A 20,632-nucleotide genomic window follows, 5' to 3' on the forward strand; every position below is an offset into this window, starting at 1 on the left:
TTTTTCCTGCCAATACTCAATAATTTTGCTGTGTATGATTTTGGCAAAATTCTAATGAAGTAAAATGATTTGGGGAATAAATATTAGAGGCGGTGGGACTAGCTGAATTGTTCATGCATTGAGCCGGCGCGGACTCAATGGGCCGAATGGCCTCCTTCCATGCTGTAACCTTTTATGATTCTAATATTAAACAGTACTATATTTTGAATATGATCCAGTTTCTCACCCCATGAAGTTGCATCCATATCTGAATTTCGGCAGCAATGTAAGCATGATTCAGACAGTAGAGTTGGTGTGTTTAAATTATTACATACTTGGTGCTTCCCTTGAGGACTGTAGTAGTCTCTGTTGTGCACTTGATACTTTTCTTGTGGATTAAAATGTTCTCATATATTGGGTAATCAGTGCTGACTTACTTTTATCTTTTATGCATAGTATGATTTCAATAATACAGGCCTGGCAGAGGCATGTGGAAGCGATGGTGTTGAGGCTGGAGAAACATCTTCTGTTATTAATGCGTCTCAAAACAGCCAGTCAGGTAAAGTTTTATCAACCTCTAGAGAATTGTATTTTTAATAAGAATTCTTTTGAAGGCCCTGTTTTAGTCCAAAATAGCATTGTAATCCAAATTCAAATGTGAAATAATCAAGTTGCACTTGCTTTAAGCGGGAAGCTAAAAGTTTTTTTTAATGATAAGCTTGGTATCAAATATTATCTTCATGCAATTTTTTCAGATATAAGCAAACTCTCTGATGCATGTAAACCACTGAAAAAGCGAAGCAGAGCATCAACTACAGAAACTCTGGTACCAGCTGTCAGCAAGAATCCATCTCCTCTAACTGTGTTTACAGAAAATGAGGTAATTTCAAAAGGGAGTTGCAGAGACTGAATTAGCCTCAGTGATGCACCCATAATAAAATGGAGAGAGATGGGTTGCAATGGGACAGTATGATTTGAAGTTGAAAGTTAGGGTTGAAATTATGGATGTGGGATCGTTCAACCTCTACCAGCTCACAGTGAGATTTTGTGAGTTCTACTTGTACACCATGAGATAAATGATGAGTATCAGTTCACTTTGGTATGTTACCAGCTGCTATGGATTGCTGCTATACAGTTCCCAGCAGCTACCTGTATAGTATTGATGGGGCAGGTCATCAATGGCTCCATCAGTTTTCCTGTAAATCATCTCTTTTTCCCTAAATTTCTCTTTTCCCTATATATTTCCCTGTGTATTTGCTGCACACACACATGTGTTGGCACATAAAGGACAAAAAGTCAAACTTGTTTTCCCCAATAGAACAACTGAGATTTGGAATCCATATGTGGGACCCAACAGAGGACCAATCCATGTCATAATAAGCTCACTAAAACCCCAGCACACTTCACCACTGTGCTGCATTAATGTTTCAGTTGTTTTTTTTTAAACGTAAGACTAAAATTAGAACATTTTCAATTAGTGTCTAATTAATGTTAATAACCTGCTTTGAAGAGCATAATAACTTTCCCTTATTTTGTACATGGGACTTCATTATTGTTAAGGCCTTAACATCACTTTTGCTTACAGTGTTTCCCAGTGCTATACACTGTCCCTGACCAGAAGGTCAAGTGGATGTCCTGCTAGCAGACCTCTGTTGATACCCTTCTGAAACTAGTTGCTGGGTGCTGTGCCAGGGCTGCTGTTGTAAACATTCTTGTTGGGGGCAGGGGGAAAATTGTGCTCCCTTCACTCTTGCTTCAAGCTCACCATGTTGAGGAATGCATAAAATTTTTGTATGCAGTATTTTTTGTCGACAAACACTTGACACAAGTTTTCTCTTGCGCTTTTTTGCTGAATCAAACAGTTTTAAAATATTCAAACTTGTATACTGGGACTTAATTGGTCAAAAGTTCATTAAAGGTGGCCTTAGAGTGCAATTGCTGCTGGTTTGATGTTGTATAAATTCCTAAAAATTGCATGATGTCAGCTGGTGTTTTGATACTGTTTTTGTTAATTCACAACGAAATAACTCAAGTTATTTTGCTAACATATCACTTTTTATATTGCAACATCGTAATTAATTACATTAAAATATAATCTTGTGTTTTGCCTCTTGTGTTCAGACATCATTTGATGGACAGCTGGAGTCAGCAGATGAAAGTGCAGATGAGACTCCAACAGAGGCTTCATCTGTATCATCCAAAAAATCCCAAGGAGAGCGAGGAAGCAGTGGTGCAGCTAAGAAAGAAGGAGTTTGTCAGGTGAGACGGACTTCAAGCATACATACAGTACAAAGAAATAGAGCTGTTCGATCACGTGATCAATTTATTTCATGAGCAAGAAAGAAAATCTAAAATCATGAGTACTGCAGATGTGACTGCATTCCATCTGTCTTTCTGACTTGAGATAAAAACTATTGATCGCTGGATATTCTTTTTATTATGTGCTTGACTTCTTATGAATAAAGAAACTGGCTCCCTATTTGTGTGCGTTTTAATTTTTTATATATAATAGACAGCGATATGGGTACCTTCACTCACCTGATGATCTGATATCTGAAGAGTTTGAAGATACTTCACAGTGTGATTTTTGTGGAATTAAAGTAAATCATCAGAAGATTTCTATATCTTCACCTGGTGGTGATTTGTCTAAACTAATGTGTACTCAATGAATCACTACTTTTTAATAGCTTAAAGCTGCATTCTCTCCCACATAAAATTGTGAATGAAGAGTGGAAACTAACTCATCAACTATGAAACAGAAACTCTTTAAAATTTTGGACTTCATTGTAAAGCACCATCTCACACAAGTAATAGCCACAATGTTGGCTGATTTCATGCACGTTGCATTGGATGATCTCTACAAGGCAACCACATGGAGTAATCCGTACATATTTACCACAAATTACTTGTAGTTTGGATTTGACTGCAGAGATGCTTGGTTTGGTAGGGGCTATTCTTGCCTCTGACTTCGATATTAAAATACCTCCTTTTCCTGACATGGATCATCGAGAGAATCACCTGTGGTATGTGGAGGATAACAAAATGAAATGTAAAGTAGCTTACTTCCCTTTAGGTGTACTATATTACTGTACTCATTCTTTGAATAAAGTTAACCTCCACATATCAAGTTTTCACTCTTTTGCATAATCATCTAGTCTAGCGTTTTAGCTCCTTAGCTTTGGGTTTATGCATTTGTTAAGTCTGTGTTACACATGTATTTAACAAAACTGTAGGACATAATTTTAAAAAACACTAAACATGAATTAACAAGGTTAAACAATTAAATAAGTTCCTTGGCTATTAAAAAAAAATTGAGAGGGCAATGGATTCCTTGCTGGTCTCCTTGCTTATCCTCTTCTGCCTTGTCTTCTCTTGTCAAAAAGAACTGAAGATTGCCACGTGGGGTTACTGTAAATGGGCACGGGAAGGGGGCAGTGGTGTGGTTCTGGCTGAATCTCTTAAAGGGACAGGCGTCCCTAGTGATTTTCCTGTTGGTATGCTGACCTCACCCAAGGTATGTGGAGGACAACTTCATTTGAAGAATGAGGAATACTGCACCTAAAGGTGAGTAATCTGTCTTTCTTCTTAGTCTACCTAATTTTTTAAAACTTAATTTATTTTGCAGCTGAGATACAGTAGAGAGAAAGTGAATTTTTTATTCCTCAAAAAATGTGACTGTTATGTACAAGCTTTTGATAATTTAGGAATGGCATATACACTTCACAGTCAAAACTAAACTTTGATTGTACACCTTTGCAAGCATGAAGGATTTTTTTAAATTGATGATTTTGAACAGTTTGTTAACTTTTTTCCACAAGCTGACACATGATTTCTCTTCTATTTATAGGTGTGTGAGAACTCTGGTGAACTGCTCCTTTGTGAAGGACAGTGTTGTGGGGCGTTCCACTTGGCTTGTCTTGGGCTGTCTAAATTGCCTCAAGGCAAATTTATGTGCAGAGAATGCACATCAGGTAATGTATTTTTGTTTTATTATGGATACCAAGGCCCATTAAATTAATTGTTACCTCACAATTCATTAAAATGAATTGTGAGGTTACACGCACCATTCTCCAAGATCTAAAACCTAAATCCATGTACCCCAAATCAAATTTGGATTGTTTTTAAGTGCCTGAAATGCAAAGCAATCGCATGTCGTAAAATGGTCAGCTGACTTTATGTATAAAAAAATTGGTTTGCTGGTTGATGAAAACATGAGCTTCTTGTAAATGTCAAATTTGGTTCTTTTACGTACCCTTTTACAGTTGCTATAATATAAAACATTTGCAATTTTTCAATATAATATTCAACTTAAGTAGTTTTAAGGAGGAGAGTGATAGACTTCAAGAGGACATAGACAGGCTTGGTGACATGTGTGGACACGTGGCAGATGAAATTTAACGCAGAAAAATGCGAAGTGATACATTTTGGTTGGAAGAACGAGGAGAGGCAATATAATCCAGAGGGCACATTTCTAAAAGGGGTGCAGGAACAGAGAGATCTGGGGGTATATGTGCACAAATCGTTGAAGGTGGCAGGGCAGGTTGAGAAAGGGATCCTGGGCTTTATAAATAGTGGCATAGAGTACAAAAGTATGGAAGTCATGATGAACCTTTATAAATACTGGTTCGGCCGCAACTGGAGTATTGTGTCCAGTTATGGGCACCACACTTTAGGAAGGATGTGAAGGCCTTAGAAAGGGTGCAGAAGAGATTTACTAGAATGATTCCAGGGATGAGGGACTTTAGTTACGTGGATAGACTGGAGAAGCTGGGATTGTTCACCTTGGAACAGAGACGGTTGTGAGGAGATTTGGTAGAGGTATTCATAACTATGAAGGGTCTAGACAGAGTAGATAGAGAGAAACTGTTCCCGTCGGCAGAAGGATCAAGGACCAGAGGACATAGATTTAAAGCGATTGGCAAAAGAACCATAGGTGACATGAGGAAAAACTTTTTTACACAACGAGTGGTTAGGTTCTGGAATGCACTGCTCAAGGGGGTGGTGGAGACAGATTCGATCATGGCCTTCAAAAGGGAACTGGATAAGTACTGGAAAGGAAAAAAATTGCAGAGCTACAGAGATAGGGCGAGGGATCGCTGGATTGTTCTTGCATAGAGCCGGCGTGGACTCAATGGGCCAAATGGCCTCCTTCTGTGCTGTAACCTTTCTAGGATTCTATGATAAGCTTTGTAAATGCATTTAGTTTGAATTTTCCTACGTGCACCGTTCATCCCAAAATAATTATTCAAAAATGTTTCCTTACTGCAGAATTACCACTTTAGTTTCATCCTTTTATTAAAACACACTTCACTGTTAAATTCACTTAGCCACAACCCTGTTCAATTCCACACAAGCTGCTATTTGATTTGTTTTTAATGGAAATAATTGGCTAGTCACTGAGGGGGAAAAAAGGGCAAACAAAAGAGTATAACCATTGCATGGATTGCAGAACTGGATGGAATTTAGCATAAAATGACTTTCACGGACAGTTTGTGAGAATTATTCATTGTCCTTTACCTGATCTGCATTGCTTGAATTTTGCCACAACAGAAATTAGATTTTGTTTTTATCTCCACACTTAACTCAAATGGTTTTATAGGTTCTGTGTTTTCATTATGCCATATCCTTTCTGCACTTGTTCTGCTTTTGAACACTTATAAATCCTTGAGTCGTTTTGCACTTGCATGGTGCTTTGGGACACCAGATTAGGGTGGCAAGCAAAAAGGCAAAATTAGGTAAGCCTAGTATTTGTAAATGTTGACTGCATCTTTCACATGTTGAATAGATCCTTTGTGTTCTTCATGTGAAACAGAAAAAAAGTGTGATTCTTCATTGCCTGCTGTTCATTTCTGTTTTTATTTCAGATTTTCACCATCTGTGGGTTTTTTTTTAAAACTTTTTTGTATTCTGCAAGGGTGGGAAGCTCATCCAGTCATTGAAGAAGTCATGCAGAACAGGAAATGACTGAAGGAGCTATGATGGTTTTCATCTGGGACCCCGAGTGACCACTGAGACTGTGTTCTTCTTGTACATAAACTAGTTTTGAATTTCCGGTATAATCCCAGTTTGCTTCTGTAGCCAAAGGAGACTATAATTTCTAGGTTTAAAATTCAAGTGCTGTGGTGCAGTTTGGGTAGATTTGAAAGGATCAAGACTAAGCATGCCCGCTGCCATTACCCCCATGTCCCAAACCACTCAACCTATTATAGCCAGACATTGGAGGGGTTAAAGTGAAAACCTACTATTGCAATCCATTTGTATTTGGGTGGCAGAAGTGGTTGCCAATGATTACTCCATTTTAAATGGAGTTTATCCAAGATTCATGTGGCATGTCCCACATCATGCTGCTTTCATCCATGTTCCAGCCATTGCTTTGATCACAAAGGGTTCTTTAGCTTACAAGCTCCTAACAAAACCTTTTTTCTTAAACTCAGCTTCATTACTTCTGGTGCATTTCCAGCTGTAAAATGAACAGCATAGCAATAGCTCTAACAATGCTGCTGAGTTATCTGGAGCTCCAAACTCCCATGACATCTTGAATTTAATTACGTCCTCTGCGTGAAAACTAAGTTAAATAAGCAGTTTCTTTTCTTGTGCTTAAATGTGTTATGTGGTATGAATGGAATAGTACAGGAGTGTCCGTGTATCAGTCTTGTATTTCATTGGTGTTAGATGATCTGCACAATTCCTCAGACCAATCAAGTACAAATGGTATATACAGAACTTCTCCCTAATATAGTATGACCTGTATAGTTATTTTGAAAGGATATTTGTTTACCCCAAAGTCTTCTCCTGTGGATCCAACATTGTCTGCTTTTGGTGTTTGGTCATGGGGAAGAGGACAGGCATGGTATCGACACAGTGATTGATGGGTACCCCTTTGATGAGAGAGGTGATCTATCACAGAATACATGCCTAAAAGGATGATCTTTTAAATTAAGAATTTCTTGAAGACTGCAGCTATAGAACTGTGCAACCATTTCCTCCAGCCATTGTTGGAGAAGGATGAAGTTGTATGCCATATAGGGTGAATAACTAGCATTTAGCTGCATTTTTGAAAATAGTATTTGGGGCTCATGTGAATCCAGTAATTTTACAGTTGATATTTCTCAAGTTCTTAATAGACAAATGTTTTTACATCTGTATATGATGACCAAACACTTTAACCTATTCTGAAAGCTGCAAAAATCATGATTTAATATATGCATCATTTTTAAGGACTATTAAATAGTGGATTTTTTTAAAATTTTAAGACATTGTATCTATGCAACTTCTATATATAAAAAAAACATTTATTGATTATGAGTTTGTGTTTTTCTTTTTGTTATGTATTTATTTTGTGCAGGTGTTCACACTTGTTTTGTGTGTAAGAAGAATGGGCCTGATGTTAAGCGTTGTATTGTTTCTCTGTGTGGCAAGTTCTACCACGAGGACTGTGTGAGAAAGTACCCCCCAACTGTGTTTGAAAACAAGAGATTTCGATGCCCACTGCACACTTGTATCAGCTGCCATGCCACAAACCCCTCTAATCCCAGGGCAACAAAAGGTGCAAAATCCCTAGGATAAGTGTAAATGCCTTAGAGCATAAATTGTTAAAATTTACCTATGTGTGGAAATTTATTTGGCAGGATTTCAATTTTAAATGGGCCTTAGATGTCGTGCTATAATACTTCTTAGTTAAAGCTGTTATATTATGTAGTTGCCTAATTCGAATTGGCTGTCCATATAAAAGTCTGAATAAGGTAAGTTCTTTTAAAAGCAAGCTTTGATTAGTGTAATCAATCAACAAAAAGTATATTATGTTTTATAACTTTGTATCTTTAGATTTTAGAAAAACTTTTAACACGGGATAGGTTTGTTTGTGCATTTGAAAGGCACAAAATGGGCGGGGGGTGGTTAAGTTTCCAAATTGGATCGGAAATTGGTTAACTATCGATGCATTAGAGATTCATTCTTGGGCCATTATTATCATCAATGTATATAAATAATTTGGAATTGAGAACTAAAATGCAGCTGTCTAAGTTTGCTGATACAAAATGGAGGGAGGAAGAGTTGTAGAACACTCAGCAAATTGATCTAAGGGATTTGGGTAAGTTGAAAGATGTAGTTTTAATATGGAATCATTTTAGTATGGAATCATTCAAAGTTATGAGAAAATAAAAGGGAACAAGCAGTGGGAATATGAACAAGCAGTGGGAATATAAACTAAGCAGTTTTGTAGGACACAACACAGGAATGAAATCTAATGATTCTCATGCATAGCTTTCTGAAGTCATTGGCATAGTATGAATCAATAGTCAAGCAAGCAAGCTAGTTCCTGAGATGTATAGCCAGAGAGAGAGAGCATAAGTCACAGGGAATGATGAATTTTCACAATGTGCTGACCCAGCGCCTCTTCGAGTACTGTTTACAATTTTGGTTGCAGTACACCATTGAGGACAACTCTGTATTGGAGAGAAGATGGTGAAAGATAACAAACAATACCTTGAATTAAGCACCTGAGGTAGAGGAGAAGCTATTGAAACTAGAAGTGTTTATGCTGGAGAGAACGGGCTTCAGGGAGACCTCATCGAGGTCTTTCAGGATCTTATGGGTTATAACTCGATTTAACACTAGCAATATGTTTGACAATCACAAACCTAGCAAGGAAGTACAGATTCACACTCATGAGAGAGAAGGTGGTGAACAGATGGTTTAGATTTAACTACCTTACACAGAAGGTGATTAATATATAGAACAGACCATCTAGGGTGACAGTGGAGGCAGACAGTGTGGACACATTCAGGAATAAACTATAGATAATTAGTGGATAAATGATTAAGGGGTATGAGAGAGGAAATAGTGTATATTATTTCAGACTTTCCGATCAGCCACATGTACCACAATGGTCTTTTCCCATCTTGTACGTTGCTACGTTCCTACAACAATATGTATTCATAGGAACAGGAGTAGGCCATTCAGCCCCTCGTGCCTGCTCTGCCATTTGATAAGATCATGGCTGATCTGTGATCTAACTCCATATACCTGCCTTTGGTTTATATCCCTTAATACCTTTGATTGCCAAAAAGCTATCTATCTCAGATTTAAATTTAGCAATTGAGCTAGTATCAATTGCCGTTTGCAGAAGAGAGTTCCAAACTTCTACAACCCTCTGTGTGTAGAAATGTTTTCTAATCTCACTCCTGAAAGGTCTGGCTCTAATTTTTAGACTATGCCCCCTACTCCTAGAATCCCCAACCAGCGGAAATAGTTTCTCTCTATCCAACCTATCTGTTCCCCTTAATATCTTATAAACTTCGATCAGATCACCCCTTAACCTTCGAAACTCTAGAGAATACAACCCCAATTTGTGTAATCTCTCCTCGTAACTTAACCCTTGAAGTCTGGGTATCATTCTAGTAAACTTACGCTGCACTCCCTCCAAGGCCAATATGTCCTGCCGAAGGTGCGGTGCCCAGAACTGCTCACAGTACTCCAGGTGCGGTCTAACCAGGGTTTTGTATAGCTGCAGCATAACTTCTGCCCCCTTGTACTCTAGTCCTCTAGATAGAAAGGCCAGCATTCCATTAGCCTTATTGATTATTTTCTGCACCTGTTCATGACATTTCAGTGATCGATGTACCTGAACCCCTAAGTCCCTTTGGACATCCACTGTTTTTAATTTTTTACCATTTAGAAAGTACCCTGTTCTATCCTTTTTTGATCCAAAGTGGATGACCTCACATTTGTCTACATTGAATTCCATTTGCCACAGTTTTGCCCATTCACCTAATCTATCAATATCCCTTTGTAATTTTATGTTTTCATCTACACTGCTTGCAATGCCACCAATCTTTGTCATCGGCAAACTTAGATATGAGACTTCCAATGCCTTCATCTAAGTCGTTAATAAATATTGTGAATAATTGAGGCCCCAAGACAGATCCCTGCGGGACTCCACTAGTCACATCCTGCCAATGTGAGTACCTTCCCATTATCCCTACTCTCTGTCGCCTTTCGCTCAGCCAACTTCCTAACCAAGTCCGTACTTTTCCCTCGATTCCATGGGCTTCTATCTTAGCTAACAGTCTCTTATGTGGGACCTTATCAAATGCCTTCTGGAAGTCCATATAAATAACATCCATTGACATTCCCCTGTCCAATACTTTAGTCACCTCTTCAAAAAATTCAATCAGGTTTGTCAGGCACGACCTACCTTTCACAAATCTATGCTGGCTCTCTCTGATTAACTGAAAATTCTCGAGGTGTTCAGTCACCCTATCCTTAATTATAGACTCCAACATTTTCCCCACAACAGATGTTAGGCTAACTGGTCTATAATTCCCCGGCTTCCCTCTCTCTCCTTTCTTAAAAAGAGGAGTGACGTGCAATTTTCCAATCTAGAGGGACAGTTCCTGAATGTAGAAAACTTTGAAAGATTATAGTTAGGGCATCCGCAATGTGCTCACCTACTTCCTTTAAAACCCTGGGATGGAAACCATCTGGTCCTGGGGATTTGTCACTCTTTAGTGCTATTATTTTCTTCATTACTGTTGCTTTACTTATATTAATTTTATCGAGTCCCTGTCCCCGATTCAATATATGTTTTCTTGGGATTTCCGGCATGATATCCTCTTTTTCGACTGTAAATACTGACGCAAAGTAATTGATCAACATGTCCGCCATTTCCCCATTGTCAATGACAATATCCCCACTTTCAGTTTTTAAGGGGCCAACACTGCTCCTGACCACCCTCTTTTTTCCTAATATAACTATAAAAGTTCTTCGTATTGGTTTTGATATCCCTTGCGAGTTTCTTTTCATACTTCATGTAACACTTCAACGTATCCAAATGTCCCACGGTGCATCAGTTGTGATTCAGAGGTGAGAAGGAGTAGGTGGGCGAGAGGAAGGAGGATGACCAAAAGTGCGGTAAATAAGGTAAATTTTAAGGAGGCTTTTGAATGTGTGGAGAGATATAGTACGGTAAAGGGGTTTAGGGAGGAATGGTTGAAGGCCCTGCCACCAATGGTAGACCAGAAAGAGAGGGAACATGAATAAGCTAGAGTTAGAAAAGTATGGCAGAGACGTAGCATGAGAAGAGGTTGCAAAGATAGGAAATAGCAAGGATATGAGGCTGACGAGAATTTTAGAAACCAACAAGCTGAGGGACAGCAAGGATTGGGGTGATAAATGAGGGGGATTTTGTGCAGATAGAATGCACGTAGTGGAATTCTGGATGAGTTTGTGTTTCGGTGGCCAGCAATTAGGTATTGGAAAAGTTGAGTCAAGGTGTTTCAGATTTGGAAATGGCAGTACTGTGGTGAATTGGATGTGAAATTTGATACTGAGCTCATCGAGCAGGGCACGAACCCATCAGGTTCAATTTGAGCAGGCCTTTGGATTAGGATCAGGAGTTACGCCTAAGTTCAATTTATATTTTTGGTGCTTAATGACGACTGAAATATTACATTGGAGAACCTTAAGCGTAGTAATTTTTACACAAATTATGCATATTTAAATTTCTATACCAAGCCCCAGAACCAAGGTTTAGTCGAAATGGAATTTTTTTTTAGAAAATAAACTAATTATGGCTGTATATTTTTCAATATTATTTAAATGCATTTATGTTAAGATTGCTTAATGTGAAGTTTTTCTTTAGGGGAGGAGTGGTAATTATATATAGTAGTCAAGCTAAGACATGACTGTACTTGCTAATGTGTTTCATGTGGATGTGTAATTCTGCATATTTGCTGTGAGCTGTATCTTAAAGCTGCATTTCCCACAACTTTTTGTTTTAAATACTTACAATTTTTTTTTTTAAGAACGGGACTTCATTTAAATGCACTCAAACACCTGGTTAAATTGGAGAAAAGCTATTTCTGTCTGATGGAAGAGGCTGCTGTACAATCTTACTGCACTGACGTGGCTCAAACCTATATTTTTATCGTTTCTGGTGTCATTCCACCGTACATCAGGTCTCAGATGATAGAAGCAGTTTACCAATTTCGTAACTGAAGTTTTATAACTTTTCATAGGGAAATTCATCTCAATACCGAATCTAAGAATCATTTGTCAAGACAAACTGATTCACTATTGTGACAGTGATTGGGTTTTTTCAGGTTTAGAGTTCTTCCATTACAGACCTGAAACCAAAAAGCTTGTGCATTTTTTACGAAATGTTTATCTGCTACATGAATCATCAGCAGGTCTCTTAAAAGTAGACTATAAGGAAAGTTTTGTGGCATAAAGCAAAAGTCTTTGATAGCAACTAAATACGTTTGGTGTTTGTAATGTGTTGGAAATAATTATCCTTAAACCTGATTTAAGTTTCTGTTTTTTCCTTGATAATCTTACATTTGAAAGACTAAAATATTCAATTAAATTGCTTGAGAATCCAGAGAATACGGAATTCATTAGTAACCTTCAAATGTGCCATTCATGGAAGGAGGAGATTTTTGTTGGGATGGAATGTCACAGTGCTTTTAATTAAAATCTTTGCTAAGAATCTGTTTTAAAATAGTTCTGTATAAATGTACTGAAAATTTGGGGAAATGGAGCTTTAAGAAAATTACAACTTCATTTAAAGGGTAACACCAAATTTTCTCTGTTATCAGGGCGAATGATGCGCTGTGTCCGCTGTCCTGTGGCTTATCATGGAGGGGAGACCTGTATTGCAGCAGGGTCTGTGATGCTGGCAGCCAACAGTATTATCTGTACCAACCATTTTGCTCCAAAGAAGGGGTATAGTCACCATGCTCATGTCAATGTTAGCTGGTGCTTTGTGTGTTCAAGAGGTTAGTTTGATCCTCTTTTACTGTTGGATTTTGTGAATTGATATATAAAATTATTTTTTTTGGTCCTTGGAATATTTAGCTTTACAAACTGATTCATGATTTTGCTGCATATAGCATGCAGAGGAAATTTTCCCCTCTCCCCATTTGTACTGCTTCCTGAAATGAGGGGGGGGGTGGAAGAGAGCGAGAGAGAGAGAGAGAGAGAGACACACACACACACACACACTACTTGGACATTTTTCCTTTTTCAAAAGTTTGGCATCTCACAGGAGTCAGCCGTTCTTATAAGATCTCATCCTACTGTTGCTTCTTGTTCTTCACATCACCAGTGGTTCTATTTATAGTATTGCAGGAAAATTACTGCATCACTGTTTAACTTATTTTTTTATCTTTTTTAATTTATTTTTCACATTTTAATTTGTGTTTTATAAAAGACAAGATAATTGCATATCTTCTGATAAGCTTAACTTTTTTTAAAAATGATGTTTATCCTGCATGGTCATCAACATTGACTTCTGTTTTCAGTATTTATTTGGTATTATTGGTTCAGTGTTGTACCTGAGTTCAACAACAATACATTTCACATTGTCTTTCTGATGGTTCTAGTGTCATCTCCAGATGTTACAAAATTTCTAGAGGTGCACATGCCATTTAGCAGGTCCAACATTGATCTTCAAGAACAAATTAACTTAAGCGCCGTTCCCAAAAACAGATTAAGCTGATGGACTTATCAGGTATCAGTATCTTCAGAACTGTGCCAGCCTCATCCAGGTCTGGCCCTGAAAATGAAACCAGTCAAAATTGATATTTTTCACCACTGCAAGCACTAGGTCACAAATAAATAGGCATTAGCACAGACTTCCTCTGCTGGAGACTTGGCCAGTTGTACTGTAACAATTACGTCAATCACAGTGCCATCAGCTACATCTGGTGCTATAACAGAAGCTTCAGTACCTGCCATTGCAGAACAAGAAAATCTAATTTTTGAGATTGTTTACTTAATTCTCATCCCGATGCCCCCACCCCCAAAAAACAAACTCAATAACTTCAAATCCATGTTCCAATAATGTCATCAGTGTACGTTATTGTCAGATTCCAGTAGGTGCCCCATCAGTGATGGGATGCAGGTTCAATTTTCCTCCATGACGACAAGTTCCTAATCTGCACTTCCTTCGCTATGTAAGTAAGAAGTGAGGCACTTGCCTGCTGCAGAAAGGATGGAAACAGAGGAAGAGTTATCCATGAATATCTCTGTTGCATTTCCTAGGTGCCATCAAAGAGCATCTTTGAGTTAATCTTTAAATAAATATGTAAGTACATGGTTTTAAAATGGGCCCTGTTAATACCCCTTGTTTCATTGTAGGTTTGCATACTTAGTGGAGGATTAAAAATTACATGGCTGATAATTTCTTCTTTACTGTTTGTCGACATAACCACCACTGCATTTCAAAGTAAATAAAGTTACTCATACGTGAGGTGCTTAGAGAGTTTTCTGAGAGGTATGATGAGGGGCTATATCAATGCAAAACTTTTGGTTCTTTTAAACACGTTATATTTCTATAAAAGTTGTTTCCCTGTATTAATTTTAGCTTATACCCTGCAGGGGGAAGCCTTTTGTGCTGCGAGTCCTGTCCAGCAGCATTTCACCCAGAATGCCTCAACATTGATATGCCGGAAGGGAGCTGGTACTGCAATGACTGCAAAGCAGGCAAGAAGCCACGCTACAAAGACATCATCTGGGTTAAACTGGGTAGCTACAGGTCAGTTCAAACATAAACAAAAGATTTTCTATTCTTTAGAAGTTTAAAAAGTTTTGTCCTTGTTTTATATTATGAAACTGCATTGCATGGCACAGTTAATAGGATTTCAAAGCTGGAAACCAATTTAGAATCCCTTGTCCAGTTGTCAGGACTCCCAAGATTGTATTGTAGAAGTTAAATAACGCAAATTAGGTGCTGCACCATTCGGATACATCCTTGGAAATCCATTCCTGTGAATTGTTTAGCTGAGAGATCTGGATCTAGAAATTTCTGACTGGTTGCTGAACCGTTAGAATTCCAGAGAGGTGGGACTTCCACCTGTCAGTTGTTCCTGGCCTTAGCCCATCCCAAATCCTGAGGATGGAGTCGTTCACCTAAAATGGACAGGCGCCGAATCGATTTGCTTTGTGGGCATCTGCCCCACAGGGGATTAGGGATATTGGAGAGGCGCCTTGCCACCCCATCAGGGCAACTGCTATTGGAGCCAGAGAATAAATAATTTTTAGAAAAGTATAGACTAAGTCTGTTGCTGTTGGAAAATGACATTTGTGACTGTACTACTAGTGCACCTTTACATTACCTTACAGAGAGGTGGGATTTCTGGCAGGGGGGGGCATTGTCCCACTTCACTGCATGATGATCACGACAAGGGGAGCAGCCACATTTGTAAATTGTGGCCAGAGAGGAGCAGATTTATAAGTTCAAAGAATTTAGGTAGAACAAAAGACTGAGGAGGATCTACAGTTTTAGATTCCTATGAAAGACTGCGTTAGGTAGGAGATTGTGATGTGATTGCAACACCGTGGGAATGTAAAGAGGAGGGAGACTAGGTAGGACAGCATATTTGCAGCTTTGAAGGGTGGAGAGAGGAAACCACAGTGAGGGCTTAATACAGTAGTATTGATGAAAAAGAGTTGAGAAAGATTGTGGCCAAAAGTGTGAAGCATAAGTTGAACCTCTCAGTTTAAAAGTCATGAATGGATTTGGGCATAATAAAGAATTGAGAAGAGCAAATTTGTTTGACTTGAAAGAGGACTAGACTTTCTTGGCGATTTCATTAGCATTGGAGGAGATGGGAGTTCCATTTGAGGTCAGAGGAGATTGTGCAGCCAGGAATGCTAACATATGATGGACTAAGAATGGAGCCATCAAAATTTTCACAGAAACAAATAAGATTTTTACAATGAAGTTTAGTGCCATTGTCTTATTTTACTGTTTGATTAGACTAAAGTTACTTGTTGCAATAATCTGGTTGTCACTTTTGGACTGATTACCTGAAATCTGCTATCCAAACACAGGTGGTGGCCCGCAGAGATATGTCACCCAAGGAACGTTCCTACGAATATTCAAAATATGAAGCACGAGATTGGCGAGTTTCCAGTTCATTTCTTTGGATCAAACGACTACTTTTGGACCCATCAGGCACGTGTGTTTCCTTATATGGAAGGCGATAAGGGAAGCAAAGACAACAAAATCAAAGGCCTCAGTAAAGCCTTTAGAAAAGGTACTACTATAAAAGTGAATGAAAGAAACTAGTTAATTGAAATTTGTTTCCAAATTTAAGCTTTATGTCATTTAACATTAGTTTGAAGGAGATAGCTGAAATATTTTGTTTGGTTCTAATTTTGTGACAGTTTACTATATTAAAAACATAATGGTGAAGGGCAGCTTCTTCCATGTAGTTCCCCCACTTGGCAACTTGCAGATCTCTCCTTGGGGGTTTCACTCAGCATTTCCCTACAAGTGCTGCTTTCCAGGGAAAAAGGGGCACTTAGGAGGAGTGCTATTGTAGACACCGGTACTTCATGGGAGCTGATTAGAGTGGCAATGAGAGAGATTTAAGAGCCGATCACCTGCTTGCCATGTGGTTTGCAAAATGTCATGATTTATGACATAGGTGAGGGAAATTGTTTTTTAATGGTGTACTTTTTTGGCAATCTCAAAAACCATTTTAATCTCAATACTTGGAAACTTGCAAGGATATATCAATTGGTGAAGGATTATAGTATGTTCGTTGGCTGCAAATATTTCATTAGTCTGCAATAGCCCCCCAGAAAACAATAAATGGATATACATTTTCTGAATACCATTTGATCTCTTTATGAACAGAAATTTAAAAACAAATTAGCTCCATTCCTGTAACACTCTTTCTGCTTCTCTTTCACCCACTTAATTCTTTCTGTCAACTCTTTTGTCTTTCTGGTTTGTCTTCCGTTTTGTTCTCTTTCGCGTACATTCTCTTTTTCACAGGCACATTCACTTTTTCACAGGCGCGTGCACATTGTTGTTTCTGTATTTGTTTGTCTAACTTTTTCTCACTTTACCTTTTTTGTATAAGTCTCCCTTCCCTGTGCCTCAAACACTCTTTCTCTTTTTCTCTCCACCTCTATGGAGACTTGGGGCTCAAACCCTTTCATAGCCATGTACCTTATTTATGGACTCTCCTTGGACCCAAACCAAGATTCCTTTCTGGCATCAACCCAATACTCAAAAGTCTCTTCAGAAGAGACTACCACAGAAACATGTGATGTGGGACACATTTTTAAGTGCATATCATCCACGCCACACAGATGCATGGGGCTACCTCTGGGTGCCTCCAATACTACTACTTGGTAAGGACACTTGAACTTTATAGGAAAGGAACACCCACTGTCACCAACCAATTTTACCTTCCTTCCAGAGATAACCTGGATGGCTTGAATTGGTGAATACTAACCTGAGGAATGAGCCCAAGTGTGATTGTTGGTCTGGGCTGGGATTAGTGCTCTGATCTCATAACCTAAATGTATAGTATTGTAATTATGGAAATGCCCATATTTTATATTTTTAGTCTATATTAAGACTATCAGAAAAGAAATGTTCTGTATTCCGGCATCGTGCAAAAATCACTCTGACGTTCATAATCCCTTTAAAATGCTTTGATATTGATGAGCTTGACCATGTGACCCTCTGCTTCCCGTGTGCAGTTAAAGCACCTGCGCTGGCAGATCAGTTCTTTTCCCAGAAGGGTGTAGAACATGACACAATGTCAGAGACTGGAATAAAAACAGAAAATGCTTTAAACACTTAGCAGGTCAGGCAGTGGAATTAATCTTGGGTTAATGTATAATGGGTATGATGTAACTCCTTTTTAATAATGAAACTCTGGCACATCGTAGGCAAAAATGTTGGATGCAGTCTGAGAGCCACTCTTTCATGTTAGTTCACAATAAGAATGTTTGACCACCAGTGCTTTGCGCTCTCCAATACATCTGGCTTAAGTAAACACTATCATGAAAACGAAGGCAAAAGCTTTACGTCCTGCAAACAACTTGGTTCAAACAGTAGGTGTGCTCGGGGTTCTTAAAGTTGAGCTGACACAACCAAGTTACTGTACCAGCTGGTTGCACAGACAGCCAGGGAAAAGGCAGAGTGCTAACACATCACACGCTGCTCATTTAAAATGGAACTCCTAGTGAGCCCAGGAAATTGTTCCAGATTGTAAGAGGTAACACTATTTTTTGCACGACCCAGGACTTAAATATGCAAATGTTCCTGATCTTATGAAATCTACCAATTGTGAATTTTCAGTGTTACAATAAATTTGCATGCATTATTTGTTATGTGCATTTTTTAATTTTTAAACTGCATTTTCTGTGAGCACAATGAAATTGGCATTTTTTTTCTGGTCATAAAAAATTTAATCCACCTTGTTGTTTTTTGTAATCATTTCAGCTTTACAAGAGGCTGCAGAACGTTTTCAGGATCTTAAAGCTCAGCGGGAGACAAGAGAAGCCCAGGAAAATGAGCGCAATGGTCGAAAGCCTCCACCATACAGACACATAAGGGTAGGTGTGAAGTAGGACAAGCTTCATTTTTTCCTTGCTGTCTCTGGCCTGAAGGCAGTGACTCATGCTAGATTCCACGTGCATGCACTTTTCAACAGGGTTTATTTTGGTTATTTAAAACAGTGAAAGCCATTGTACCGAACACCACAAAATTTGGAAAAATGAAAAAAGATGAAGTAAATCAGGAAGTAATAATTAGAGAATTGTAAAGAGAAGGAATGACTAAGGGATTTAAGAGGTTCACAGTTTTGAGGTTCTGTATGAGTGTGCAATGAGTTTCGATGCCAGCACCGTAGGAGATGCATGGAATGATCATGAGGACTGTCTATTTGGAAGGAACAAGAGAGGAAAGTTCAGAGAAGTACTGATTTTAAAATACAGAAAGACCCGAAAATTTGCGACTGGGAGACAGCGTGAGGGGCTGAAGGCTAAAAGGGGGGTGGGGGTCCCGCATTGGATTAACTTTATCTTGTATCTTGTCCAGGATTACGAGAGAGATGCTGAAAACACCTCCCCAGATATGGGAGCATTATTGAAGTCTTGGGCAGACTTGGACTTTACATAGAGTCAAGAGTTGTTGATGGGGGGAAAGAAATTGTTAAGCATAAAATAGGAAACCAGGAATCTTGAAACAGTTTAAGCAATGGAGGAGATTTGGGAATTCCATTTGAAGTCAAAGGAGTTGGTAAAACCAAGGATGTCAACAAAAGTGGTTATTGGTTAGCATTCAGAAACAGGAACCCTGGCTGATGTTCATACTCACTGCTGACCTATCTGAGATTGGCTTACTTAACACAGATGAAGAATTGAACGTAAAACATTTCTATCTGACAGTATTGCTTTTTTGGCCACCTGCCAAGTCAATATTTTATTTTGTAGGGTTTTTGGGCTGTTGCAGCAAAAAAGGAACAACTGAATCTAAATGAAATAATGCTTGTTCATGTAACTAACTACTAGGACTGTGTGAATAAGCACTTTTAAGAATACCTGTGCTGACCAACAATTGCTCTGAAAACATAGCAGTGTTTTGTTCTCTAGGATAGAAGTTGACATTGTTGGCTGAATGATTCTCTATTTCTTGTTACAAGCTAAACTTTCCCTTCCTCCACATTGTCCTCATCTATATGCAAATTCCTATTTGTGTTCCATCAAATCATCAGGAAATACTGAATACCCTATTTGATTGGAACCGTTTCAAATGTGACATTCTTGAATGTTATTACTTAGCTGGTGCATCTTACAGTATGTGCTTATTTTTGCTGTATATTTTGTTTCATATTTAAAACGGCATTAGCCCACAGTATGAAAATATAATTGCAAAATGCTCCATTCAAAATACATTTCATAAGTCAGAATGTGTTGTTGGATTTGGATTGAATGCTGTACAGTAGATATGCTGAATTTGTTGCCCAATGCAATGGTCTTTGATTCTCACTGAAAATTTTCTGTTACCTTTTTCAGTATACTTAAAATACAGTATAGTCTTGTATTTTCTATGCTACTTTTAAGGTGTGTAAAACTGCAATTTTTGTATACAAATCATCACAAATGCAGCACCTAAACCTGCACCAGGAAATATGATGGGTGCTGGAATTTTGTCCACTAAATCCAATGTCACTGAAATGTTATTTTTGGAACTTGCCAACTAGAATTTTAAAGAAAAAGAAAGGCCTAGAGAAAGTACTTTCTCTACATAATACTGGAACATTACCACAATGTCTCCTGCATGTTATGTTTTTGCAGTGGATTTTCAGCCTTGCTTAAAATACAATATAGTCTTGTATGTGTCATTTCAGGGCTCGGTTTTCTTCCGGAGCCACTCCATTAACACAGGTTATTACACTGGATCCTGGGATGGCCTTGTCGATTTTAATGGATTGTTAGGAACTTGCTGACCCTCCTTAGCCCTGTCTCTATATTGCTTAGAAATGAAAATAGTAAGCCAGTTATTCAAGTATCCACAGTTTTGCGATGTAAAGTGAAAAGAAAACAAGCCGGCATGGATGAGTGTTCTGAAACAATAGTATGTCTGTGAGGAAGGGAGAAGTTGATGCTTAACCTAGCTTGGTGATAGCAATGAAACTGAAAATACAGGCTAAGTGCACCCAAAAGTTGCTCTGTCAATCATAGAGTAGGTTGTTACTGGTTTGGCGGGTGGTGGGGGGGAGTTGGAAAAAGATTGTGCTTTGAATTTGAAACCTTGGTAGCCTTTTATTTTACACTCTGAATAGCAGAATATTGTGAAGCAGCTTTGATTTCTAAGTTGTTTCTCTTATGAACATTCCATTGG

At 38.4% G+C, this 20,632-nt stretch overlaps 1 protein-coding gene and 1 long non-coding RNA gene across 5 annotated transcripts in view; one reads left to right on the forward strand and one right to left on the reverse strand.

The window, feature by feature from the left end:
- nsd2 (nuclear receptor binding SET domain protein 2) overlaps positions 1–20,632 on the forward strand; it is a 96,541-nt gene that overhangs the window by 57,770 nt on the left and 18,139 nt on the right. For all 4 annotated transcript variants that reach the window (XM_067982863.1, XM_067982844.1, XM_067982873.1 and 1 more), the window contains exons 9-17: positions 436–538; positions 735–859; positions 2,101–2,238; positions 3,827–3,950; positions 7,325–7,525; positions 12,576–12,755; positions 14,359–14,515; positions 15,814–16,019; positions 18,230–18,342. In XM_067982863.1, coding sequence (XP_067838964.1) covers positions 436–538; positions 735–859; positions 2,101–2,238; positions 3,827–3,950; positions 7,325–7,525; positions 12,576–12,755; positions 14,359–14,515; positions 15,814–16,019; positions 18,230–18,342 — 1,347 coding nt within the window. The remainder of the gene's footprint in view (positions 1–435; positions 539–734; positions 860–2,100; positions 2,239–3,826; positions 3,951–7,324; positions 7,526–12,575; positions 12,756–14,358; positions 14,516–15,813; positions 16,020–18,229; positions 18,343–20,632) is intronic.
- Positions 13,258–20,632, reverse strand: part of LOC137320903 (uncharacterized) — a 43,619-nt gene continuing 36,244 nt past the window's right edge. The window contains exons 2-3 of the long non-coding RNA XR_010962671.1: positions 15,790–15,950; positions 13,258–13,961 (exon numbers count right to left, since the gene is read on the reverse strand). This is a non-coding gene — a long non-coding RNA (uncharacterized lncRNA). The remainder of the gene's footprint in view (positions 13,962–15,789; positions 15,951–20,632) is intronic.

The sequence above is a fragment of the Heptranchias perlo genome, chromosome 1 (assembly GCF_035084215.1).
Source record: "Heptranchias perlo isolate sHepPer1 chromosome 1, sHepPer1.hap1, whole genome shotgun sequence".
NCBI lineage: Eukaryota > Metazoa > Chordata > Chondrichthyes > Hexanchiformes > Hexanchidae > Heptranchias > Heptranchias perlo.